Here is a 26,703-nt window from a genome sequence, read left to right as displayed (position 1 = left end):
ATTTTATCAGTGTCAGGCTAGCCCAGACCACAGGAAGTTTACAAATGCCTTTGTGATGGCTGGCAGGCTGGGCGAGAGTCAAAGCGGAGGTCCGCACTTGAGCAGCAGGACGCTGACTGAGAAGGTGAGCCAGTTTCTAAGGCCTTCTGGACTTGACTGGCAAGGAAAGCTGAGAGTAGGGACTATCTCTACAGCTGTCAGTGTGTCTCATGATGACGTCCACAGAATTGTGTTCCTGAAGGTGATGCTATAAATGTCAGAGTCTAAAAGATCTTGCAACCATTTTATAAATCCACACAGGCACCTCAACCCTTAGAACTGAAGTCACTTGTTAATATGTAAATGGTGGCTTCTCAGTCTATCCCCAAATAAAAATATATCTCATAAATGTTACCAAACATTTCAAATAATCATAAAATAGTTTACATATTTCATTATTTGGCTCAGAGTTCTGATGGTGAAGCAAAGTGCAGCTCTTTCCCTCCCTCACATTCTAACTGGAACGTGGTCCTTATCAAAGCGTGGACACCGCAGGGGCACTGAGGCTGACATAAAACCTGTCTGCCACATTTTCTGATAAGGCAGGAATGTACTTTTCAGATCTTTTGAACATGGTCTTTCTCATTGCTGGCCAAGGGGAAAAGTACTATATTCTAGGACTTTTCTTTCAGGTTCATATCTCATTGGCTGTTGGTCCAATGTCTTGCTCACCCAACGAGAAGGCCAAAACACTGATGAAATGCCTTGCTCACTCAGTGCTCTCGGAAGGCAGAACTCATCAGCTGACTCGCCAGTTACTCTCGCCACAGACACTGGCTTAAAAGGTACAGAACAAGATTTCAAAACTGTAAGGTTTATCAGGGAGGAAGGGAGAGGGAGGAGAGAGAGAAAGAGAGAGAGGAATATGTATCTGTTGCAGAAAATCAGCTTCCAATTTCTCAATGGAGGCGGTAACTTCATCTCAGCCCCCACTAAGCCCAGAACCACCCTTGGTTGTGATGTCCCAGCCCTTAGAGAAATTTCTGCAATGACTGAGCTTCTGGACAGAATTCAGCCAGGCTTGAACCTGAGAAGAGATGCCCTGTGAAGTCCTTTTATGGGCAGCACCAAAAATCTGCCAGCAGGTATATTAGTTCTCCTTTCTCTCGCCAGCTGGAAAGGAAAGAACCATTGAAAATTATACATAACTGAAAAGAAAATCAGATTGGTTTATTGCTTCTGCTTGTATACAGAGTTGGAGAGCAAGTTTGAGTGAGTGCCTGGAGTGGGCGGTGGATGAGGGGAATTATGAAAGGGAGAGGGATTCCTCAAGTCTGTTATTTTTAAAGAGATGGGGTCTCGCTGTGTTGCCCAGGCTGGTCTTGAACTCCTGGGCTCAAGCAATCCACCCATCTCAGCCTCCCAGAGTGTTGGGATTACAGATGTGAGGCACCGCACCTGGCCTCAAATCTGTTCTTGAGCAGTGGAGAGGAAAGGAGAAAGGAAGGGACCCACTGGCTAAAATAAAATACATTTTTAAGAAGGGCAACTCTCAGTGAGTGGTTGTGATATCACCCTGCTAGGACTCTTCCCTCTCCTCCTGGAGCTCCTCCCTTCATTCTCTCCTGTACTGCTGGGCCCAGCGTAGTGTGGAAGAAGAGTAAAGCTGAGCTAGAAGTGTTTTCTGCTAGTGCCCCGTCAATTTAAACACATTACATTTGGAGTGTAGTTCTGCCTTTGTGTGAGGCTTTTATCTATGATGACATGCTGTTCTTGGACTCTTGATACTGTAAAGAAAGCAGATGCCTTCACTTGACGATTGCATACCTAAATGAAGACTTAGTACATTTCATTATGGTAATCCTCAGCTCAGCCTCCACCCTGCGCAGCTACTGGATTTATAAATTACAGTCCAGTACAGTGGCAGCTGGGGCCCCAAATTACTAAAAGCCAGAGCCAGGAAATCTTCTCGGATTGTGCCAGTCTCAGAGTTTGCTCTTGATTCTGATTTTCTATGCTGGTATATGGAAATCATCTTGGACAGGTCTCTAGGGATTCCAGGGAAAGAGCATGGGTAAGAGTGGGTAAGCTTCCCCACTTGGATATCTAAGTGCACGTTAGTTTGCATTTCCAAATCCACTTCTAATTTGGATAGTACACTTTACAAAGCTTATTAGAAAACTGGTCTAAAAGAACTCGTTTTAAAGAGCATTAAAAAGCATGAAGAGGAGGCCTTCTAACCCCAGTAGCAACATTTTGAGGTTTGACACAGCAAGAGATTTTTCTTTCTTTCAAAGAACATTCTTTCTTTCAAAGGACAGCCAGCTCTCAAGAGTAATAGCTAAAAGAAACAGGGGAGCAATCCGACTCATATACAAGCTCCAAAGTTCATTGGAGGTAAGCATTCCATCCTCTCCCCTTACCTAACCTTCTCTCACTTGCTCACACAGACTTAACTAAATTTCATCTCTCGTTTTTTCCCTTGACCACTCTTCTGGCAAATGGACTAATTAATAAGTGGTCAAAAGGCTGAAGAAAGAGAAGTCAGAGGCCAAAATAGGCCCAAACTTGAAAACCTGTGCCTGGAATATGGCAAGCTGGCCCTGTAATAACTTCCAGATGAATCAGGATATTTTTCAGACACCAGCAGGTGAACTGAAATCATTCTATTTGCCTCCCACTTCTTCCATCCAGAATTACTGATCTCCGCTGGGGCTGGTAAAAACAGCTAGTTGAGGTCTCTAGTCTCTGGCCATTCTTAGGGATGGTCATTTTGTTCCTAAGTGTAACCCCTTCTGGTGTGACCCATGTGTTTTCTGCCAACTCTCCACAAAGAAGGCCAGGGGACACTGTCTGGGTGGGACTTCTGATAGGGGACAGCAGGACCTTGGAATCTGTCACTGTGGATGAGGGGGGCAGGTGGTCCGTAATGGGGAAAGGAGGACTGAATAAGATTAGGCTCTGAGGTCTTCCTGGCCTTGACCTGTGGAAAGGCTTAGAACCCCCAGATGGTCGCTCCAGTTTTGAAGAAAGAAGGTTGTCCCCAGATGGCTCTGTCTCTGACATGCGCTTTCTGCATTGCACTGTTGCGTCCTGGGTGGAGAGCGGGTTAGATGAGCCTGGTTCTGGAGAAAGGGTGGGCCCCTCGCACATGCAGGGCGCAGTGGCATCCACTGGTGAGGACTTAACGGTTCCGGGATCTTGCTTTGGTTTTTCTTCCTTTGGGCTTTCCAGGGAGGAGGGAGAATCATCTTTGGCAAGTTTCTGAGTGCTCCCACTGGTTGAGTTTGGTTCCTCTTGGCTCCTCTCCAGAGGCTGAACCCCACTCTCCCCTGAGCTCTGAGAGGGCAGGGGCTGTGGGATCTGGGTGTACTGAATCTTGGGAGGGATGACTGGGACCGCCCTGGCCTGGCACATTTTGACCATGAAGGAGGTTCTCACAGCTGACACACTCACAGGAGCTGAGTTACGGCGGCCTGTCAGTGCATGAGTAACAACGTCCAGGTCCTGAGGGTCCTGGGGGTCCTGGGAGTAAACCCTCCAGGGGTCTGCTTTACAGTAAGATGAGGTCATCCATGTGACCTTTCGGTCTCCCGGCTCAGAGACCTGCATTCCAGGTGAACTAAATGAGGCCACATTCTCAAACCAGAAGAGGTCAGCAATGGGAATGGCAGGGTCCAAGTTGAGGGAAGAAGGCCTGTTTTTCCCTTTTGGGGGCCCACACTCTGTGCTCTTCACCTGTAACTTTGTGGGGTGCTCTCCAGGTGAAGGGCTGTCCTGCATGCTGGGTGAACTCTCCTTGCTGCTCTCTGGCCCAGGAACATCACCTTGCCTAATCTGTGGCCTGCTGTGCCCCAGGTGTGTCCCCAGTTCCTTTCCCTCTGCCAGGCTGATGGGGCTGGTCTCTGCTGGCTTGGGTTGCACACCACGTGGTCCCTTCTGGTTGGGAAGAGCCTCTGCCCCTTTCAGGCCAGAGAACTCTCTGAAGGACCTCAGGGCTTTCTCATCCCACCCAGTAATCTCTCTCCTGGGTGCCTGAGGCTGAAGAGGGTCAGAATTCCTCTCTGTTTCAAGATTAGCACAACTGCTGGAGGAGGGAACCTCGAGAGTCCACTGGCTTTTAACCGTGGGTTTACTGTCTAGAGAATGGCTCTGGCGAAGGCTGGGCCTGTGTGAAAGCCTCTTCTCCAACTGGTGACCCTGAAGGCCCTGTACCTGGGCCTCGTGCGCGTCTTTCAGGGTGGGAGAGTGAAGGGGACTCGTCACCCACTGGGGTTCCTCCCAGGGCTCCACCATCTCCAGGCCATGCTGGGCAATGTCTGTCACAGTGTCATCTTCGTCACAGTCTGAAGGCTCCTGTACTGAATGGGTTACATCCTCCTCTCCTTGTGAGGCGATCTCAACCTCCCTGGTTGGGCCTGGAAGACCACAGCCTTTCCCCTCGGAAGCAACATTCTTTGAATTTTGCTTGTCACTGTGTCTTGGGGTGGCCTCCTCTCCCTGACAGAGGTTAGAGATCTCAGGGCTGTCTTGGGACTTCTGCTGGTCTATGTAGGGATTTGTCCTCAATTTCCTGGATGAGTCTTCTCCCTCCGGGCTGCCCTTTGAAAGCAGGACTGGAGGTGACTCCTCCAGAGGAGTTGGAGGGGGAGGAGCAGGTGGGAGTGGAGGAGACAGATTCCCTGGGCCTCCTACTTCCACTGTTGCTTGTGGAGATGCGGTCTCAAACGGAACTATTTCCAGAGGAGCCAGGCTGGCGAGGTCTGGGTGCACGCCCTGCTCAGGCTCCGGCTTCTCTCTACTGGCTGCTGTGGAAGCCCCCTGTGTGCTCTGATTGGCTGGATCCCTAGTCCACACCTCCAGAGGGGAGGAGACTGGAGCCGGGAAGGAGCCACAAGGCAAACTCCCAGAAGGTTCTGGGGGAATAAAGGGCCCCAGACTCGACTCAAGAATGGGCTGAATTGGGCTGGTCGTCAGAGCAGGAGGTGGCAACGATGAGAGCTCCTCCTCAGATTCAATGATTTTCAGCTCCTGTTGAATTTCGGGCCAGATCAGGACACTGGCCAGATCATCTTCATCCTGAAAAACATCAATAAACTGATTGTCTTAGAACCAAGTACTCTGGGTGCTGACATCAGCGTTTCCAGTGAGAGGGAAAAGACTGGCAGCGCCAGCCTGTGCCAGTTCAGCAAATACCGGATGCAGCACTGATAATACCTGTGGCTATCTGAGTGCTCACCATGCACCATCACATACTTTAGCTGTATCTTGTGTAATTTTCCCAACAACTCTAGGAGATAAACACTACTATGATTATCCATTTTATAGATGAGAGGTTTAGATTCAAATAGATTAAACAATTTACCTAAGTCATACGGCAGCACACCAGGATTGAAATCCAGTTCTGTTAGGTACTTACATTCTGGTGCAGACGAGAGTCTTCCAGTGGAATGAAAATGTTTAAGTCTTACCCTGACATCTGCTTTCCAAATAAGTAAATATAGTTCTTTTTAAATTTTTTTTTTTGAGACAGAGTCTTGCACTGTCATCCGGGCTGGAGTGCAATGGCGTGATCTCGGCTCACTGCACCTCCGCCTCCTGGGTTCCTACCTCAGACTCCCTACTAGCTGGGATTACAGGTGCACACCATCACATCTGGCTAATTTTTTGTATTTTTAGTAAAGATGGGGTTTCACTATGTTGGCCAGACTGGTCTGAAACTCCTGACCTTGTGATTCACCCACCTTGGCCTCCCCAAGTGCTGGAATTAACAGGCGTGAGTCACCACGCCCAGCCTTTAATGTTATTTTTTGAGACAGAGTCTCGCTCTGTTGCCCTGGATGGAGTGCAGTGGTGTGATCTCGGCTCACTGCAGCCTCCACCTCCTGGGTTTAAGTGATTCTCCTGCCTCAGCCTCCTAAGTAGCTGGGATTACAGGCCTGTGCCACCTGGCTAATTTTTGTATTTTTAGTAGAGATGGGGTTTTACCATGTTGCCAGGCTGGTCTCAAACTCCTGGGCTCAAGTAATTTGCCCACCTAGGCCCCTCCAAAAGTGCTGGGATTACAGGTGGGAGCCACCATGCCCAGTCTCTTTTTTCTTATTACCAAGGAATACTTATTTCACATGGAAAAAATTTTAATACGTATTAAAGGAAAATACAAAGACATCAAAATCATATATCCTTACTCCCCACAGATAACCACTGTTAACATGGTGGGAATTTCTTTGTTGTGGTTTGTGGAGCTGCCTACTTCTCCACCTTGCTTGCTGTCCTTGTCTCCTCTCAAGTCCAGCTTCCCTTTGTCCTTCTAGACTCCTCCCTTTCCCTACCTAAAGCCCAAAGCTATAGACAGGGAAGGGATGGAAGGAGGCCTGCTCAGGGCCAGGACAACTAATTTCAGTTTCTTTCTTTTTTTTTTTTTTTTTTTTTTTGAGACAGAGTTTCACTTTTGCCACCCAGGCTGCAGTGCAGTGGCATGATTTTGGCTCATTGCAACCTCCTCCTCCGGGGTTCAAGCGATTCTCCTGCCTCAGCCTCCCAAGTAGCTGGGATTACAGGTATGCGCTACCACACCCAGCTAATTTTGTATTTTTAGTAGAGATGGGGGTTTCACCATGTTGGCCAGGCTGGTCACAAACTCCTGACCTCAGGTGATCTGCCCGCCTCGGCCTCTCCAAGTTCTGGGAAAGGTGTGAGCCACCGCGCCCGGCCCAGTTTCTTTCATTTCCTGCCTCAAGGCCTAACTCTATCTCAGGGCGAGGCAGCTGGGGGACAAATCTCCACCCTGGGGTGGCACAGGCCTTTGTGAAAGTAGTATTGGCTGCTGACCTCTCGTCCCTTCTCACTTAGCTCTAATCACTTGCTATTTCATATTAAAGTTACTTTTATGCTTGTCTTATTATTCCCAATGGACTGTGAGCTTCTTGAGGTCAGGATTGTGTTTATTCATCTTCGATTCATCAAGGCCAAGAGGTGCCCAGTATACTGTAAATGGGGGCTCAATAAAGGGTCTGCTGAACTGTAATGAATTCAGTGTTTTCTTTTGGATTATTTCTTTCACATATCTCTGGGGGATTGTCAAAATTAGTCTGCTTCTACTATACTGCATTTATCTGTGAACATTTCTATTTTGCCTACTAGACTGTGTCCTGCTTCAGAGCGGGGACAGCCTCATCTCTTTACTCTCCTCAGCACCTACATTAACTGAGCTCTTACTAAGAAATCAATACTAAGAAACCATAAATTTAGATGAAGAAATGAACATCTAAACTCCCTTCCACTTCACTCTCTCCTCTCGGTAAGTGGACCCACAGTGCATCGTCTTGCTCAAACCAGAAACCTATGAGGTGCCTTTGACGTTTCCTTCTTTCTCAGCCCTTTGATCCTTCAACAAGTCCTGTCCATTTTACCTTCTAAATAGTGATTGTAGTCCTTCATTTCTATCCCCATGGCCCCACACTAGTCTACACCTCTAGCTTTTCTCTCCTGGCTTACCACACACTCCCCTCCTGATGCATTCGTGCCTCCTTTCTTCTCCAAGCCGTTCTCCACACAGAATAGAATGACCCATGAAAGATAAAATTCTGAACACCTCATATGCTTTCCCATTGCCCGTAGGTTAAACCCCAAATCCCTTCCAAGCAGTCCGGGCTCCTGCATCCCCCTGAGTCTCACTTTTTCCAGCCTGACTATCCCAGGCTTGCTCCCATTCCTTGAATGGGAATGCTCTTTTCTGCCTTGGATTCAAGGCACATCTTATTCTTTCTGCCTGGAGGTCTCTCCTTTGCTATTCCACCCATTACCCCTTTCTTCCGTCTTAAGTTATCTGCCTAAATATGCACTCTACAGAGAAGATTTCCCTGACCCTTGTGGCATGCCTCCTCCCTCTGACTAGGTTGGGTCCTCTTGCTATGTGCTCCCATGCACTCCATGCTTCCACAGCACACCAGGAATTACTTGTTCAATGTCTTTCCCCAACTATGCTGTTAGCTCCAAGAAGGCAAGGATGGCTAAAGCCTTGTTCACTATGGTGATGCCAGTGTCTGGCACAAAGTTCACGTTAAATACAACTTTTGAATGAATGAATGAACTGATGCCTTTACTTGTTCCCTTGAATCCACCACTAACTTTAAGTTAGCAGCACTAACTTTACCTGCTTCTCAAAGCAATGCCATTCATTCCTACAGGGTCCTCCCTGTAAGAATTCAATCAACTCCCATATGAATCTCTTCATCTTTCACCTTCAACAAATGCAAATAGATCTTATAGAGACCCTCGCTCAGCCATCCTGAGGCCTCCATGGCACCTCACTCTGCCCCAACTCCCAACACATGGTTCTTCTGTGCACATCCTGAAAATCAAGACTCTGGAAGCAAGTTCAAAGGCATCCTCCTTTCTGGTACCCTCCTCTGGTCACAGAGCTACCACCCAAATGCATGACTCCTCCTTGGGTATCCCTGGAAAACCTCCTCACACTTTCTATGGAAGGACATCCCATAAAAACCTTCTTGGAAAATTCCACCTCTACAAAGTAGACAAGGTTTAGTCAGCTCCAGTGTTGTATTTTAACTTCCCCAGAGCCCACGGGAGGAAAGAATGGATCCTGGAAATATTTCTGGTTTTGGAAATAAGTGTAGACAACTGCCCATCCAGGATGTCTGGAAGAAGAAGGCTGGACTCTGTGAATGATCACGGTATTTGGGACTGGGGTATGACAAACAGGACTTGTGCTGCTTCTGGGATTGAATGTCATTACATTCCAAGACATGTTACTGGCTTATGGTGACCTCAGGTCAGGAATATTTAGAGTTGAATCTGTACTAGGGAATCCGAGCAGTATATTTCCTCCCCATCCCTGCAGGACTTCTGAAAAGTCCACTGCAAAACAAATCTCAGACCTTCATTAGAAGTTTGTCTCTTAAAGTCCCTTTGGAAGAAACTGATTTTCAAAAAAAATTTTTTTCAATTTACTTTACGTTGTACCAAGAGCCCTTGGGAAAAAATAACTCCACCTGGCTGGAGCAGGTGGAGAGTGCACCTTACCATCTCATGGAGAAGGACAACTTCGGCTCTGGCCCTGGGGCTCTCCTGCAGGGTGCTGGACTCCATCTCACCAGCCTCTTGTCCCTCCTCCACCACCTTCTCCGGATTTGGTCTCTTCTCTAATTCATTTGAATTTTGAGAGCTCAAGGAGCTTTCTGGGGTTTTCTTCTCCTCCAGGTGGATGCCTGGCTCCTGGGACAGGCCTTTGCTGCATTCCACTGTCCCAAGTGCTTCAGGTACTGGCTTGGCATCCTCAAGAGCTGCCTTCTTAGGTACAGAAGCTGCAGTGAAAATGGGAGTTATCATTTAGTTAAATGAAGTTAAAGGAGGCTTCATTTCAAGAGAGACTGTCCCAAAACATTCACTGTCCTGTCTCCTGGCCCTGCTTCAAGAAGGATGGAGGGAATTCCCCCAGCTCACTGCCCCTTGCATTTACTCTTTTCTCCTAGCAATGGCCTGGCCTCAGTTCCCAGAGTTAAAGATTGTCAGAGAAGGAAGGGACATCAAAGATCACCTAGTCTGGTGGTTCTCAACCAGGGACCATCTTGCGCCTACCGTTTTCTTCTTCCAGTGGATGTTTGGCAATGTCTGGAGACATTTTTTGGTTGCCACAACACTGGGGAGGGGTGAATGCTCCTGGCATCTAGTGGATAGAAGCCAGGGATGCTGCTAAATATCCTCCAGTGTACAGAACCTGTCCCACAACAAAGACTTATCCAGTCTAAAATGTCAGTAGTGCTGAAGTTGAGACACCATGCTCCAGCCCAGTCTCTGACTTCTCAAATAGCTGGTCAGACTTTGAGAAGTCCATCTAGGTGTCCAAGGTTACAAAAATCTATTATTCACATCTTGCTGCAAAAATATCTTATAATTATGATTAACAGCTTCCTGTGTGACTCTTTCCAGGGGTTATCTCTTGTCAATTTGGATATGTCCAAAGTGATTAAGCTCTGTTCTTAAACATCTATGAGATCAGGAAGAAGCAGGCAGATCTCAAATTTGGTCTCTATTGCTTTGCATGAAGGAAAGCCCCGTTTCATTGCATAAAGCTGTTTCCACACTCTGGATTAAAGACTGAGCGAGTACCCAGGACTGTGCTCGGCACATAGCAGGCCCTCAAGAAAAATTACCATTTACAGTGGTATTAAAGAAACCTGGGTTCCGGGAGGCGGAGCTTGCAGTGAGCTGAGATCCGGCCACTGCACTCCAGCCTGGGCGGCAGAGCGAGACTCCGTCTCAAAAAAAAAAAAAAAAAAAGAAACCTGGGTTCAAATGCTAATTTCTCATTGAATCTTGTAATCTTGGTACAAAGGCATCATAAGACTTGCTTTTTAGGGCTGATGTGAGGATAAAGTAGACAATGGAGACAAAGCATATAGCAGTGTCTGGCATACAGCACAAGCTCAGAAAAGTTTGTTGGTTAAGATTGGTTAAGACCAAACCACTCATTGCCATTGTTTATACTGGTGTCCTAACTCTGAGGTGTCTCACCACAAGGCCTCCCCAGCAACTCAGATCTAGTGACAGCATCCTGATGTCTGAATTAAAATGCTTCAGAATTCACAACAGTGGTATTTCCTTTTGCCCATCACTTTGTAGGCTTATTTCCTGAAATTCAGTTTTATCTTTGAATATGTAAAATATTTACAGAGTTCAAAAGTTAAAACTACAGGTCATTCCTTGGTATCCACAGGGCAACTCTTTCTAGGACCTCCCCAATACCAAAATCCATGTGTGCTCAAGTCCCTGATATAAAATGGCATACATACTATTTGCATATAACCTATGCACATCCTTTTGTATTAAATCATCTCTAGGTTGCTTATGTAATACACTGTAAATGCCATGCAAATAGCTGTTATGCTGTATTGTTTAAGAAATAATGGCAAGAACAAAATCTGTACATGTTTAGTACAGATGCAATTTTTTATTCTGGAGATTTTTGATCTGTGGTTGGTTCAATCCGTGGATGTGGAACCTTTGAATGTCAGGGGCCCACTGTATATAAAAAGGCCCCTTCTTGCTAGCCCAGCCACAGGTCTGCTCTTCTACCAGTCCCCTTGCCAGGCCTTGCACTCTTCTGCTCTGGTCCTCCCTGTGGTTGCAATCTAACCCTTTCTTCAAGGCAAACCTAACAACACCTCTTTCAAGGCTTCCCAGACCAACCTCTCCTTGGTCACCCACCATGTGTCCATCACTGTTGCTTCTGGTTTGTTCCATACTCCCACTGTCTCTTAGAGATAACTACTTTTATTAGTTTATTGGTTTATTCTGTCAGTTTATTTTTGCATATTTAAACAGATACTTGTATATATTTTAGTTTCCCATCCTTATACACAAAATCACTATGTGATACAGATTGTTGTTTGCTTTACATTTTCTCACTTAACATATCTTGAAGCCCATGCCATGTTAGTAGAGAGGGAAATTAGTCATTCTTTTTTTTTTCAGACAGAGTCTCACTCTGTTACCCAGGCTGGAGTGCAGTGGTGCAATATCGGCTCACTGCAATCTCCGCCTCCTGGGTTCAAGCAATTCTCCTGCCTCAACTTCCCTAGTAGCTGGGACTACAGGCACCTGCCACTGCACCTATCTAATTTTTGTATTTTTTAGTACAGACGGGGTTTCATCATGTTGGTCACACTGGTCTCAAACCCCTGACCTCAAGTGATCTGCCCACCTTAGCCTCCCAAAGTGCTGGGATTACAGACGTGAGCCATCGCGCCCGGCCTGATCATTCTTTATGATGTGGCCTAGTTTGGGTTTCCTTCAAAGCAGATCCTGAAACAGGGTCCGAGTAGCAGGTGGCTTATTTAGAAGGTGGTCCCAGGAAGCAAAAATGAGAAAGTGAGAGGAACGGAGGAAAAGTCAATAAAGAGTATTTTGTTGAGTTGGTTCCCATTTTCAGCAACTGGGACTCAATCTCTGGTAACCTTAAGAAGCACTATGTAGAATGTGCCCCCCAACAATCCCTCCGTATGATAAGAGGCTGGGTCATTCCTGATTCCTGGCCTGTATTACTTGAGAGCTACCCCAGTTAATTCTCCATGCTTCTGAGCTGTCCCACACAAAGGCTGAATGAGCCAATCCCTTCATAAAATGCTCTGAGGCAGAAAACCGGAAATGCAAGGCAGACATCTGAAATAGGTGCCTTTCGTGTGCACAGAAACTGTCCCCGACAGATGCGCAGGAGTTTGGGGGAATGTAGTGCAAAGCTCACGAAGCAATGGACTCTATAGAACTTCATTGTGTGGATGCATCCTAGTTATTCAACCAGACCCCTAAAGGGGGCATTTGGGTTGTTTCTAGTCCTTTGCTATTACAAATAATGCCATGAGATGCAAACGTCATTTTGTATTTATGCAACTATTTATTTAGGATAAATTCTTAGAAACTTTTGGGTGAAAGGGTAAATGCATCTGTAATTTTTAAACACATATTTTTTAACATTCTCCTAAAATCTAGTAGTTGGAGGAACTTGCCAGTGTCCCTTTTGGTAGAGCTTCTTTCCATTAATCATGACTATTAATATGGACTCCTGTGCGAGGTGTGGAGGAAGGGCCCATGCTAACCATGAGTTTGTTCCTATCACTCACTCCCCTGCTGAAAACCCTCTGTGGCTCCCTATTGCCTCCACTATGGCATGCAAAGCCCATCTCACTGTGGCCCAGTCACATGTCCTCTCTTCTCCCACTCCCCTAACAGGCCTTATTCTCCACTGCTTTGGTCCTCCCTGTGATTCCAGTTGAATCCATTCCTCAAGACATAAACCTAACAACATCTCTTTGTAGCTTTCCCACACCATGTCCCACCGTAGCACTCAGTGTTATTATCTATGTGCTGCACAGTCCTCACGTTACCATGATCTCTTCTCAGGTACATGGCTTCTATCCTTGGGTAAGTTCCTCAGAACAGAGGCAGTATCTATTCCTAAAAATTACCTGCAAATCTCCAACAAATTTTTGTCGGCTGACAGATTTGGTGGCTACTTCTAAACTACAAGAAATCTCCATAGCTCAAAAGGGAAGGGCATTGTCATGTTCCCAGCATGTGACACATTATACACAAAGCGGGTGACCATAGAGGCAGAGATTGATAATCGTTGCCCAGTATCTATCCTCTTCTTTATTTGGAGGTAGAACCTCCCCCACCCCTCAGATTTTAGCTGGGCACATGGCTTTGCATCTAGTGACAACATGTCTCAGTCTCCTGAGGGTAAGTGTGGCTGTGTGAAATACGTTTGGCAGATGGGATGCGGTGGAAATGATGTGTGCAGCTTCTAGGTGACATCCTTAAGTAGAAGCTGCTCAGCTTCTTCCTGTAGCCCTTTCCCATGGGTGGGAATGTGACTGTGGGGGTGTTGAGCCCACTCTGACCATGCAGACAAGGACAACACCCCTGGGTATGGCTGAAGGAGCCTGGAACACCAGATCTCCTGGATCACAGTCACCTTACTCTGGACTTGTGCGTAAGACGGAAATAAACTTCTATCTTGTTTGAGTCACTGTATTTTTGGTTTTCTATATTATAGCAGCTTAGCCTGTACCTTAACTAATATAATCAACTAATGAGTTTATAAGGTAGGCTTGCTTCTGGTTAAAAAAAATAGGGCAAAACAACTTTCTGCGGATGTTACAGAATCGTATTTCAGATGCACTAAAATAGAACTAAGAGAACTCTACTGTAAGTTCTTCAGTAAAAGAATGAGGCAACTCCTAATATCTCTTAAGGAAATTCCGGATTTTCATTTATCAAGTTTCTGTAAAGCTATATGTTTATTCTGATCTTCCTCAATTAACATTTCTAGAACGGGATGCAGAGAGTGTTAGCTGTAATTTTTAAACCAGTCCATAAGCTCATCCTTCACTTTCGGAAGGATTCTGTTTGCTGTCCTTTCTCCCCACCGGCTGAGGATAAGGTTAGCACGACATACTCTTGAATCAGGTAAAAGTCAGTAATCAACCATGATGATTACATTGATTAATCCTTCGATTTTTTCATTCAGAGTAATCGGTATTTACAATCATTTAACTTTAGTTAAAATGCACCACTTACTCGATATCTCTACGCTTTGGGTTGCACTGGAATTTCACTTAGATTGGCCAAAAGTGGGAGAGTTGGTTTGACTAGATCAACTAAAAGTTTAAATGGGTAACCTGGAAAATTGTCTTTAATTCTTTTTCTTTTGCCCACTGCTACTGCACAACAGAAAGAAAAATATTTAATTAATGAAGGTGAAGTTCTCCACCTGGAGTAATCATGGACGTTATCATGAGGTTACCACTGAAGTTAACCTCACCCCGTCAGAGAGCAGGGTGAGGGGACCTGTTGCCCCTGAGACTTTGAGCAGTCCCCTTCCACCCTGGGTCTCAGATCTGGATGGCTGCCTTCCACAAGGCCCTCTTTCTGCCCTGACTGCCCACTGGCCATAGGTAGGAAAGCAGGCTGGAGTCTCCCTTAGCGTCTTTCCCAGACCAACTTAATGCAAAATGGGTATTCTTATTTATATGGAGGAGAGAGGGGGAAAAATGGATAACAGTCTGTCTCTAAAAGACCCCGATCCACTCTTCCAGAGAGGATAACAAATCTCACAAAAGCCTTTGGAAATACTGTTTTCCTCAAAGCTTTCACTCCTTCCCCTACCCTTCATCCTGCTGCATCCACGCCAGCCCATGACGCTGTTTTCCAGATAAGGCATCACTGGATCCCCTGAAATGTGCTCATCTGTGTACCCATCCTGAAAGGAAATGGGAGGAGAGGACTAATATTTACTCACATCTTCTGTGAGCCGGACTATGGACAGGCATTTTATGGACATTTTCCCATTCAGACCTCACTACAGCCTTTGGGATAGGAGCCTCCCCTGCTTTGCAGACGAGAAACAGGCTCCAAAATCTCCCACTGCCAAACTGACAAAGAACAGTAAAGCTAGCATCTGAATCAGCCAGGCTGGGTTCCAAAACCTACGTATTTCCCACAACATGTAGCTACCCGGAATGCCCTTTCTCATCTTTTCTGCATGGAGAAACCCTACCCATTTATGAAGGCTCCGTTCAAATGTCACCTCTCCTAAATCTTCCTGGAATCCTCCTGAGAGGACTGCCTCTCCTTCATGCCCTTGCCATCTGTTATGAACACCTCTTTCGTGATGCTTTGGGTACCTAACCCCTCCCTAATTCCACAAATCCTGAGGAGGCGCTTACGCTACTTCCATAGGCCGACCCTGCACTGGACTTCAGTGCAGAGTTTCAATTTCCCTTCTTAGTTTGTGAGCTCGCTGTGGGGAAGGGATCATGTCTGAACAATCTTTGTAACTCCACAGCCCATAGTGAACACAGGAGGGAGCGTGGTCATGTTACAAGCATGGATTTTTTTAAAGTTTGGATTAAAATCCTGGTTTTTCCACTTCCTTGCTATGAGTGATTGAGTAAATAACCCATTCCTCCTAAGGAAATGGGGATAATAGTGACTACCTATATCATAGGATAGAGGGGAGAAATGAGATAATATTTTCAGGACACTTAGGAGAGTGCCTGACAACCTAATAGGTGCTGAAAATGACTAATATTAACTGAAAAGAAACATTCCTAAATCACAATAAACATATGTTGGTTTGATTGTCAGCCATCCTTTCCTTTGGGGTTCTCCCTGCTTCCATTTTATGTGGCCCATGTTTGCTCGTTAATTAAAAGAACCTCTCCTCACTCCAGACACACCCAGAGACTCAAGTCTGGCCAATCTCAGAACCCAGTGAGCTGGGCAACAGTGACTGGTCCAAGGTTGGGCGTGTGACTCAGGCAGATCCAATCAGAATCCTTCCTGCATTTGATATCAGAAAATTGGGAGAGGGATGCTCTTTCTTGTTGCTAGCCATGTTGTCTGCAAATATAAAGTAGAAATGAGGATGGGTGGATGGAGAGAGAAGGAGACTGGAAGACCTGAACTCCCAATTCCAGCTCTGCAGCTCTGCATTCCATTCTGAGTTTTTCTCCTGCCTTCTCACTCTGTGAGCAAATAAAATAATAATAGGTAACATTTATTATATACTTGTTGTATGTAAACACTGTTCTGAGAGCGTCATATGTATTAAATAATACTTACAACAAACTTATGAAAAAGGTATTATTAACATAATTATTCCCATTTTACAGATTAAGAAACCGAGGCACAGAGTGGTTACATCTGCTGGAGATCACGCAGTGAAATGGCAAAGTCTGGATTTGTACCCAGTCGGGCTCTAGAGCCCACAGGCTTAACCACTTCACTGTATTGCCTTGCAAACTCGAAGCAAATTTAAGTCTGGTTTTTCTCTCTTGCAATGGAAAGAGACCCTCCCTCTACTTACCTGCAGAAGTCTCAGCTCCCAGCGGTTTCTCGTCTTCTGGCCAGCCTCCGCTCTCTGATCCATGAAAAGAAAACTCTTCCAGGCTGGAAAGAGACTGCAGCTCCTTCGGGGGTGTTCTGCACGGCGTGCTGTTGGTGCTGATGACGGCGGACACGCGGAGCGGCACAGACACCGCAAAGGGCTCGGAGATGTTCAGCGCCTTGCGCTGGTGACGCGGCGACGGCTCCATCTGGAAGAGGCTGCTGGTGAAGACGGATTTGCTAGGGCTGTCGTTCGAAGTGTAGAACATACCCAGCATCTTTGGGGCTGTTTGCTCGCCCTCTGGATCCTCAATAGGCCGGAAAACCTTCAGTTGTTCCGGTGGGGGCCGGGCCTGAGCGCCCTGGAGATGGACATCAAAGCCACCCTCAGCCCCCGGAGGCATCCCCTCCTGGCCCCATTCGCCCTCCTGCTTGGTGAGGTCACATGAGCTGCCGGTGCCGGTGGAGTGCATCTTTGTTGCTGGAATGAAAAATCCACCGGTGGTAACTGTTCGATTGAAATTTCCCTTGGCTTCTTTTCCTAGTAAAAAGGAACAGGTGTATGGTCAGCAGCCTGGGCACACATACAATGGCAGGCCTTCCAGTAAGGGCAGGCACACGACATTTGAATACTAGAGAGGCACAGCATTCTAATAGGGGCATAACCACCCAGATAAACACAGGTAACATCTGGATGACAAAAGAGAAAGCACTTTCTTATATGCATAGAATTTTAGCATGATGCTTTGGTAGGACTATTTGCTGTCGTGCCATACAGATCACTTTTAAACTTTGCAGGTAGAGCAGTTTTCAAAAAAAGATTACTGCTAAAGTTGCTAAACAGAGCCATCATCTACCAGGCATTAATTATAGATCATGAAAAAATAAAGAGACAGATGGGAGGTGGTAGGATGATGTTTGCTCAAAATGAAGAAGACAAAAATGAAAAATAAACAGAATCTTGTCTTATTTTAGAACTTTAAAACTTATTGTTTTAAGTTTTCTCTGGCAGATGGACCCAGACAAGGGGGTTTGATTTCCCAGCTAGGAAACAAATGCTGTTAACAACTAGACCTTTCCCACCTTTTCTCAGGCTTCTTCCTGTTGATTGAGAGGATGAGAAACTAGATATGTAAATTAACTAAATGTTAGAAAGTACAGTTGTGAGGAGCGAATATATATATTTTTTGAGATGGAGTACAGCTCTGTCGCCCAGGCTGGAGTGCAGTGTCGTGATCTCGACTTACTGCAACCTCCACCTCTTGGGTTCAAGCGATTCTCCTGCCTCAACCTCTTGAGTAGCTGGGATTACAGGCACCTGCCACCGCCCTGGCTAATTTTTGCATTTTTAGTAGAGAGGAGGTTTTACCATGTTGGCCAGGCTGGTTTCAAACTCCTGACCTCAGGTGATGTGCCTGCCTCGGCCTCTCAAAGTGCTGCGATGACAGGCATGAATGAGCCCCTACGCCCGGACCAAGTTCTTGACTGGCTTAGACATGAAGGCAAGGAAGAAAAAAGTCTACATGGGAAGTAAATAAGCTTGGAGATGATATGTGAGTTGCCAGGGATCTAGAAAATAATTTCTAATTTGGTACTAAGCACTAAACTGGGCATCTTACATAACTCTATGCTTAAAGTTCTTATGACCACCCAGCAAGAAAGTGTAATGATCTTTAACACATGAGGACACTGAGACTCAGCAGTTAGATGAACTGTCCAATACTCACATACCATGTATATAATGACCTATATTTTGAAATATTAACTCCTGCAAAACTGGCCAAGAACTGCCAAGAAGTTTCCAAACCAAAGCAAACGGATGAATATAAAAGTAAGAAAATGCTGAAAGTATCAAGTTAACTTAAGAAGACCTCACTGAGTATTATACAGGTTTAGAATTATTATTATTATTAATTATTATTATTATTATTTGAGACAGGCTGAAGTGCAGTGGCACAATCTCGGCTAACTGCAATCTCCACCTCCTGGGTTCAAATGATTCTCGTGCCTCAGCCTCTGCCTCCTGGGTTCAAGCGATTCTCATGCCTTGGCCTCCTGAGTAGCTGGGATTATAGGCATGCACCACCACGCCTGGCTAATTTCTTGTATTTTTTTAAGTAGAGACAGGGTTTCACCATGTTGGCCAGGCTGGTCACGAACTCCTGGCCTCAAGTGATCTGCCTGCCTCAGCCTCCGAATGTGCTGCGATTACAGGTGTGAGCCACCATACCCGGCCCAGGTTTAGAATTATTGTTAAAATGTTGTTCTAAAGATTTTCTGTATTGTTTTGGTCTGACCCATTTTTGAAAGAGAAAAATGTCTTGTATTAAAGGAGCTGGAAAGTCATAGGATAAGTATAGGGAAGTTTTAACAGTCTGTTGCCAGACAAATCCTTTGCCTTGTAACTTGTAATGGTGCTTGTTGGTTACTTAACAGAAATAGAAGGGAGAGATACAGGCAAGTCAGCCCTGAAGGATAGAGCTGTGAGAACAAATGTTATGTGTTATTTTCGTGGTGGGTGTTACCTCATGTGCAACTGTATACACGTCTCCCCCAACAAAGGATATTGTGGTTTGCACATGGCTGATACATAGCTGGTGCCTAATTAATGTTTAATGATACATCATAAATGAATGAATGAATGAATAGATACATGAATGAACCTACCAACTGAAAATCATGACTTGACACAAAAACTAGGAAGCGAATGCATATGGAAACAGCCAAATTCAAGATACATAGGCCTCTAGGCATAAAACCATAGGGCATAAACCATGCTTGGCTCTTTCTTTCTGCCCAAAGGGGAAGCCTCTTCTGCCTTAGGTTTCAGGTGTTGACCTTTTACCTGGTTCAGGTTTGAATGAAAAATAGCCATGGACTCCAGCTGTGGCTAGAGGAAGGATGGGCAAAGAGGATGGCTCTTTAGGCCTAGCCCTGGAGTCAGGTAGGGGAGGTTATAGTGCTATGTAAACCCCTTAAATTAGGATAGGGTCAGGGAGGGATTTGGGACTAGGTAGTTGTGTGTGATTGTGACTACAGAGAAGCAGGCACGACAGCTTATAAAGGCAAGTGAGCTCCAGCCTCCTAGTTGTAATCTCCAACTCAGAAACTCCTTGTAAAATCTTACCTTCCACAGGCACTGAACACAGCGAGTCCATGCTTTTAGCTGGTCGGATAGTAGCCTTTTCCACTAAAGACAAAAGAAAAAATATCCTTGATGAATGCATATTAACAGAAAGCATTCAGAAAAATAGGTCAAGCTGTTCAAGTACACAAGACAAAATTCTTTAGGAAAGTTTTTCCAGTATAATAGATCCCCTTGAAAACATTCCTCTACCCCACCCTAGATGTTCCTACTTTCTTAATGGGACAGATTTCATAAACTCAGGGCAGTTATAGATCAAAGTTTTATTAATATTTTACAATAAAGGTAAATTGCAATTTTGTCAAATAGCTCATCGCAAATGAGGAGTCCTGAGCCCAATACTGTACAAAAAGTATCCAAGGGTGAATCTGGGGTAGAATCTATGAAGCTCCAGGTCACTCTTCGTATTCAGCAGCAGACAGCTGAGATGGTATCTTAGCTACTGCAAATGTGGTACAGCAGGTGAGAGGGCCCAAGGGAATTGGAGTTAGGCTTCTGCCGGATGCAGCTCTGTTCCTTGAGGCCTGCAGGCTGGGTGCTCCCCAATGATCTCACCCGTCAACCTCACCCTGGAACAGATCCCAACAAAACCTTTTTTGCACACCTACTCTCTGACTGGGTGTGCGCCATGCATATTTGTAAGCCACCTTAGCAGCTTTTTGGAAGTGTGGTTTAAATGAGTAAAAACGTATTCCAGGCATAGTATTAAATAGATGGATTCACAAACACCATCTCTTTTCAGGGAACTAAATTGGCTGAAAGGTAATTCCTTCTAGGTCGAGCTTGTCAAGAGGGGAAAGAGGGTACTTGGAAGCAGGAGGCCCAGGACTAGTAGCCCTTAAGGTAACTCTGAATTCAGAAACATCTGGGTTTGAATTCCAGCTCTGCCACTTTTGGGCTGTGTGACCTCAGCCAAGGAGCTAAATTTTTTTTTAGACAGTGTCTCATTCTCTTGCCCAGGCTGGAGTGTGGTACAGTGATCATAAGCTAACTGCAGCCTCAACCTCCTGGGCTCAAGCAATCTTCCTGCCCTGGCCTCTGGAGTAGCTAGGACTAAGGGCACACACCAACAAATCTGACTAATAAAAAAATTTTTTTTTAGAAACAGGGTCTCATTATGTTGCCCAGACTGGTCTCAAACTCCTAGACTCAAGCAATCCTCCTGCCTTGGCCCCCCAAAGTGAGAGCTAAACTTTCCTAAATTCCAGTTTTATCATGTGTGAAATGAGAAAAAATAGAGCTGTTGTGAGGATTACATAGGTAAGGACTATAAGGTAATTATATTGTACTAATCTGCAATAGAGTAAGTACTCATTAAAAAGTAATAATTATTGATTGTTGTTGCTGCTATTCAGGATGGATTAGGGCTCAGCAACAAAGGGGAAGACAGGAGAAGGTTCTATGAGAAGCAGTTAGAGGTGGCCTTAACCAAAACTGAGCTGTAACTCAAGCTTGTTTTTGTCTCTTGTTTACAGTTCCCCTGTTCTTCCTCCTTGATCCAAACCTGCTTCTTCTGGGAGGTTCTGAATTAAGCCCTTGGTCTCCCAGCGTGGGGCTTCTCTCTTTCTGGGGCCTGCTGTGGGACGCCCAGCCATCTCCATGCAAATCCTTTGCAAAGGCAGAGATTGCCTTTCACCTCCTCACTTCCAATGTGCCCCAGAATTCTTATCCTTTGAAGATCTGCTATTTCCACAAATCTATAAATTGATTTACTGCCCTGACCCTACCTGGTCAGCATCCCTTTGTTTGTGTATTCTAGGACATGCATTGCCTTTGTTTTCCAGGCTGGAATTTCTCTGGTTTCCACGTGTCAACCTTGACAGGCAATGACCAGGCGCCCCTGACTGTGTCACAGACGCCGGGCAGCAGCTCTGTCTTTAGGTCCATCAGTGTCCACCCACCTTGGTGGTGTTGAAGGCTCTTTCTCATGATGCAGTTCCTTGTGGCCTTGCGCAGCACAGCAGCACATCAGAGATGTGGCTTGGGGGACAGTCCCCAAGCATTCCCTGGCCCCCTTTCTGGAAAGCAACTAAGAGCTCAGGCTCCTGTGGCCTATGACTACATTTAGATTACATTTTTCTGTCTGGGACCTTGGCCTGGCCTCACAGAGGTGCACCCCCCAGTTTTCTGGCAGCCTTTGTGTCCTTGAGTCCTCCTCTCTTAGCTGCATTACTCAAAGGTGAGCCTGGACCTGCTATAGCCATATGGCTTTGAAATTTCTCTGCTCACAGTTCATTTTGGAGGGTGCCCTGAACTCTTCTTTCTCTTTAGTAATGTACAAACAACTTAAATGGAATCAATTAAAATACCCGTATCTACAAGGCTCTAAAGTTTATGTGTCTTAATTCAGTTCTCCATTTTTTCCAACACTTACTTTCTTACCTGTTTCATTTTCTAGATATGGTTAAACACCCCTTCACCCACTCCTCCCCACCCAAAACAATCCCAATGCTATTCATGGTGAATTAAGCTTTTAAATGTCCTTAGTTACGGGATTTTAAAGCATATTATTTACATATGTTAATCCATTGGTTCCCCTTTTCACATACATGTTTCAACAGTGAGCTCACATGCCACTTACAGAGACCACACTGGTAGATTACATTTGTTATGGGGTTCAGTGGCCTAACTTTAATCACAGATTCCACTGAAGTTATGGCCATGAAGTCTATTGGTCTTTTTTTTTTTCGGAGTTGCCAGCAATATTCTTCTGGTAAAAAGAAACCACTTCAGGCAATAGTTAAGGCCACAGGGTGCCACTTATATTGATACTGACAGTTCTTGAATTTCACCCCTGCATTCAGTTAGTGAAGATCTGATTAGTTTGTTCATAAGATCATAAGCCAGTGACTTTCAACCCTGGCTGCATATCAGAATCCCCTGGGGAGCTTTTAGAACATTACCAGTACTCAGACCTCACCACAGACCTCCTGAGGCAAAACTGCTATGGTGTGATCCGCTCTGTGGGCGATTCTGAGGTCCAGGTGTGAGAAGCCCTGGCCAGGGGCATCTTGCATGTTCTGTGAGTTTACCACCATTTGATCTAGTGCCTCGGACTTGTTCTTTTTGAAAACCACATGGGGGTGGAAATCTTCCTAAGTAAAGATCAAAGCAAACCACTTATTTCCTTTTTGTTGTTTTGTTTTGTTGTTTTTTGACTTTTCATTACTAGTGAACCTCTCTCATGGCTGTACCACTAATTCTGCAACCGAAATTCTCTCTTTGATGTGCTTAAGCAAAGCTCTTTTCATAGATTGGGAGTTTCTGGTCAGGTACTCTTCTCCCCAGTTTCTCCCTTAAGAATCCTATTTTCTGATTTGTATCTGTCTTGCCATACTTGTGGCAACCTGTCCTCTTCATTCTGGCTATCTTTCCGTTTTGTGCAAGCTGAGTTTTGCCATACGGTGATTACAGATGCGTACCCAGAGTCCATTTCCCTTCTGCCCTTCGCACATGGCTCTTGTACTTCGTGGGTGTGAGTCCCATTCCTCATGCGTGGAGTTGGCTCAGGATCCCAGGCTGAAGCCAATCAGCACAAGGCACACCATTGACAACAGAGACTGAACCATGTGGCTCACTGAAGGATACTGAGACAAGGGGAATTTTGATGAGGCCTTCTGGAAAAGAAGGGTCCCTGCTCTTAGGAGCAAGCTACCAGAAATGTTCTTTCTCCCTCTGGACCTAGAGGGATAGTCAGAGGGAAAGCCTAGAACTACTGCAGCCACTTTGCCACAGCAAGGGAAGCCAGTCTGGGGATGAAGCTGACCCAAAGGAGGACACAGCTGGGGAAAACATGGAGAAATCATGACAGCGTCCATGTATTAAACCCCCGAAGCCTTCCCTCTATCAGGGTGTTCAACTGCAGAAGCCAGTAAATTCCCTCATTGCATAAGTTGATTGAATTGATTTGCCATTATTTACAGCCTAAATCGTTGTAACTGCTGTACTGTGACACCCCTCCTTACTCTAACAGGCAAACATAAAGATCTCTAAAATCTGGACTTCTGATCCTTGGCATGTGATTATTACTGGGTTTGAGGAAAGTCCTTAAAAACATTATCTCACATTTTTCCTATAGGAATTAATTTTCCCCCAAATCTCTATTAAAAATTTCAACATTTAGAAACCTACCACCCTTAAACTTATCACCTAGTTTTGATAATTATTGACATTTTGCCTTATATTTGCATTATCTATTTCTATATTGATATTTATCTACCTACCTATAATTTGCTAGTTATTTGAAAGTGTCAATATTTTGCTGCTTCATCCTTGAATGCTTTAATTTTAGCATATGTCTCCTAAGAACCATTAGCACACTATGAAAATTTATAATTCCTCAATGCCACTTAATATCCAGTCTATATCCACATTTTCCCTCTTTGTTCCCCCCAAATTGTCTTTTGCAGTTTTTCTTGTTTTGTTTTTGTTTTTAGAGATGTGTTTTTGCCATGTTCCTCAGGCTGGTCTCGAACTCCTGGGCTCAAGTGATCCACCCACCTCAGCCTCCCAAAGTGTTGGGATTACAGGCACGAACCACTGTGCTCGGTCAGCTCTGTTATTTTTATTATTATTATTTTTTACCAGGATCCAGTCGAAGTTTGCTCATTGCATTTGTACATTTCTCTTTTACACCTTGGTTTCATAACTATTGCTTCCATTGTTATCATACTTTCAATCTATAACACTAAAGATCATTATGAAAAATTTCCTTGGTCTTCTCTTTCCTGACATCATATTCAGCTGCATTGGTTAAATTCCCCACTGTATATGGTTCCCTCATTTCCTTCCTGTATCAATTTCTATTCAATACTCAGAAATAAGTCCCATGGGGTAGCATCCTTCTTTAAACATCATGACCCTGGGGGAGAAGGGACAGGTCTTTTCAGCAGAATTCCAATTAACAGAAAATCATCATGGCCGGGCGCAGTGGCTCAAGCCTGTAATCCCAGCACTTTTGGGAGGCCGAGACGGGCAGATCACAAGGTCAGGAGATTGAGACCATCCTGGCTAACACGGTGAAACCCCGTCTCTACTAAAAAATACAAAAAACAGGGCGAGGCATCGCCTCACCTGGGAAGCGCGAGGGGGAAGGGAGTCCCTTTTCCTAGCCAGGGGAACTGAGACACACAACACCTGGAAAATCGGGTAACTCCCACCCCAATACTGCACTATAACACCGGCACACCGGAGAATATATCCCACACCTGGCCGGGAGGGTCCCACGCCCACGGAGCCTCTCTCCTTGCTAACACAGCAGTCTGCGGCAATCTAACCGCAAGGCAGCAGCGAGGCTGGGGGAGGGGCGCCCGCCATCGCTGAGGCTTAAGTAGGTAAATAAAGCCGCTGGGAAGCTCGAACTGGGTGGAGCTGACAGCAGCTCAAGGAAACCTGCCTGTCTCTGTAGACTGCGCCTCTGGGGACAGGGCTCAGCTAAAGGAGCAGAAGCCTGTGCAAACGCGAACGACTCTGTCTGACAGCTTTGAAGAGAGCAGTGGATCTCCCAACACGGAGGTTGAGATCTGAGAAGGGGCAGTCTGCCTGCTCAAGTGGGTTCCTGACCCCTGAGTAGCCTAACTGGGAGACATCCCCCACTAGGGGCAGTCTGACACCCCACACCTCACAGGGTGGAGTACACCCCTGAGAGGAAACTTCCAAAGCAAGAATCAGACAGGTGCACTCGCTGTTCAGCAATATTCTGTCTTCTGCAACCTCTGCTGCTGATACCCAGGCAAACAGGGTCTGGAGTGGACCTCAAGCAATCTCCAACAGACCTATAGCTGAGGGTCCTGACTGTCAGAAGGAAAACTATCAAACAGGAAGGTCACCTATACCAAAACCCCATCAGTACATCACCATCATCAAAGACCACAGACAGATAAAACCACAAAGATGGGGAAAAAGCAGGGCAGAAAAGCTGGAAATTCAAAAAATAAGAGCGCATCTCCTCCTGCAAAGGAGCACAGCCCATCGCCAGCAACGGATCAAAGCTGGTCAGAGAATGATTTTGAGGAGATGAGAGAAGAAGGCTTCAGTCCATCAAACCTCTCAGAGCTAAAGGAGGAATTATGTACCCAGCGCAAAGAAACTAAAAATCTTGAAAAAAGAGTGGAAGAATTGACAGCTAGACTAATTAATGCAGAGAAGGTCATAAACAAAATGACAGAGATGAAAACCATGACACGAGAAATACGTGACAAATGCACAAGCTTCAGTAACCGACTCGATCAACTGGAAGAAAGAGTATCAGCGATGGAGGATCAAATGAATGAAATGAAGCGAGAAGAGAAACCAAAAGAAAAAAGAAGAAAAAGAAATGAACAAAGCCTGCAAGAAGTATGGGATTATGTAAAAAGACCAAATCTACGTCTGATTGGGGTGCCTGAAAGTGAGGGGGAAAATGGAACCAAATTGGAAAACACTCTTCAGGATATCATCCAGGAGAACTTCCCCAACCTAGCAGGGCAGGCCAACATTCAAATTCAGGAAATACAGAGAACGCCACAAAGATACTCCTCCAGAAGAGCAACTCCAAGACACATAATTGACAGATTCACCAAAGTTGAAATGAAGGAAAACATCTTAAGGGCAGCCAGAGAGAAAGGTCGGGTTACCCACAAAGGGAAGCCCATCAGACTGACAGCAGATCTCTCGGCAGAAACTCTACAAGCCAGAAGAGAGTGGGGGCCAATATTCAACGTTCTTAAAGAAAAGAATTTTAAACCCAGAATTTCATATCCAGCCAAACTAAGTTTCATAAGTGAAGGAGAAATAAAATTCTTTACAGATAAGCAAATGCTTAGAGATTTTGTCACCACCAGGCCTGCCTTACAAGAGACCCTGAAGGAAGCCCTAAACATGGAAAGGAACAACAGGTACCAGCCATTGCAAAAACATGCCAAAATGTAAAGACCATCGAGGCTAGGAAGAAACTGCATCAACTAATGAGCAAAATAACCAGTTAATATCATAATGGCAGGATCAAGTTCACACATAACAATATTAACCTTAAATGTAAATGGACTAAATGCTCCAATTAAAAGACACAGACTGGCAAACTGGATAAAGGGTCAAGACCCATCAGTCTGCTGTCTTCAGGAGACCCATCTCACATGCAGAGACATACATAGGCTCAAAATAAAGGGATGGAGGAAGATCTACCAAGCAAA

General features: G+C 45.3%; 1 protein-coding gene across 1 annotated transcript in view; it reads right to left on the bottom strand.

Moving 5' to 3' along the window:
• Window positions 1-270: 270 nt before the first annotated feature.
• Window positions 271-26,703, bottom strand: part of ARHGAP31 (Rho GTPase activating protein 31) — a 133,153-nt gene continuing 106,720 nt past the window's right edge. The window contains exons 9-12 of the mRNA XM_023213923.2: window positions 19,517-19,579; window positions 16,370-16,930; window positions 9,025-9,305; window positions 271-5,058 (exon numbers count right to left, since the gene is read on the bottom strand). Coding sequence (XP_023069691.1) covers window positions 2,641-5,058; window positions 9,025-9,305; window positions 16,370-16,930; window positions 19,517-19,579 — 3,323 coding nt within the window. The 3' untranslated portion in view covers window positions 271-2,640. The remainder of the gene's footprint in view (window positions 5,059-9,024; window positions 9,306-16,369; window positions 16,931-19,516; window positions 19,580-26,703) is intronic.

Source organism: Piliocolobus tephrosceles, chromosome 2, assembly GCF_002776525.5.
Source record: "Piliocolobus tephrosceles isolate RC106 chromosome 2, ASM277652v3, whole genome shotgun sequence".
Lineage (NCBI taxonomy): Eukaryota > Metazoa > Chordata > Mammalia > Primates > Cercopithecidae > Piliocolobus > Piliocolobus tephrosceles.
The sequence above is the reverse complement of the archived record's forward strand: the minus strand, read 5'-3'. Positions and strand labels throughout refer to the sequence as shown.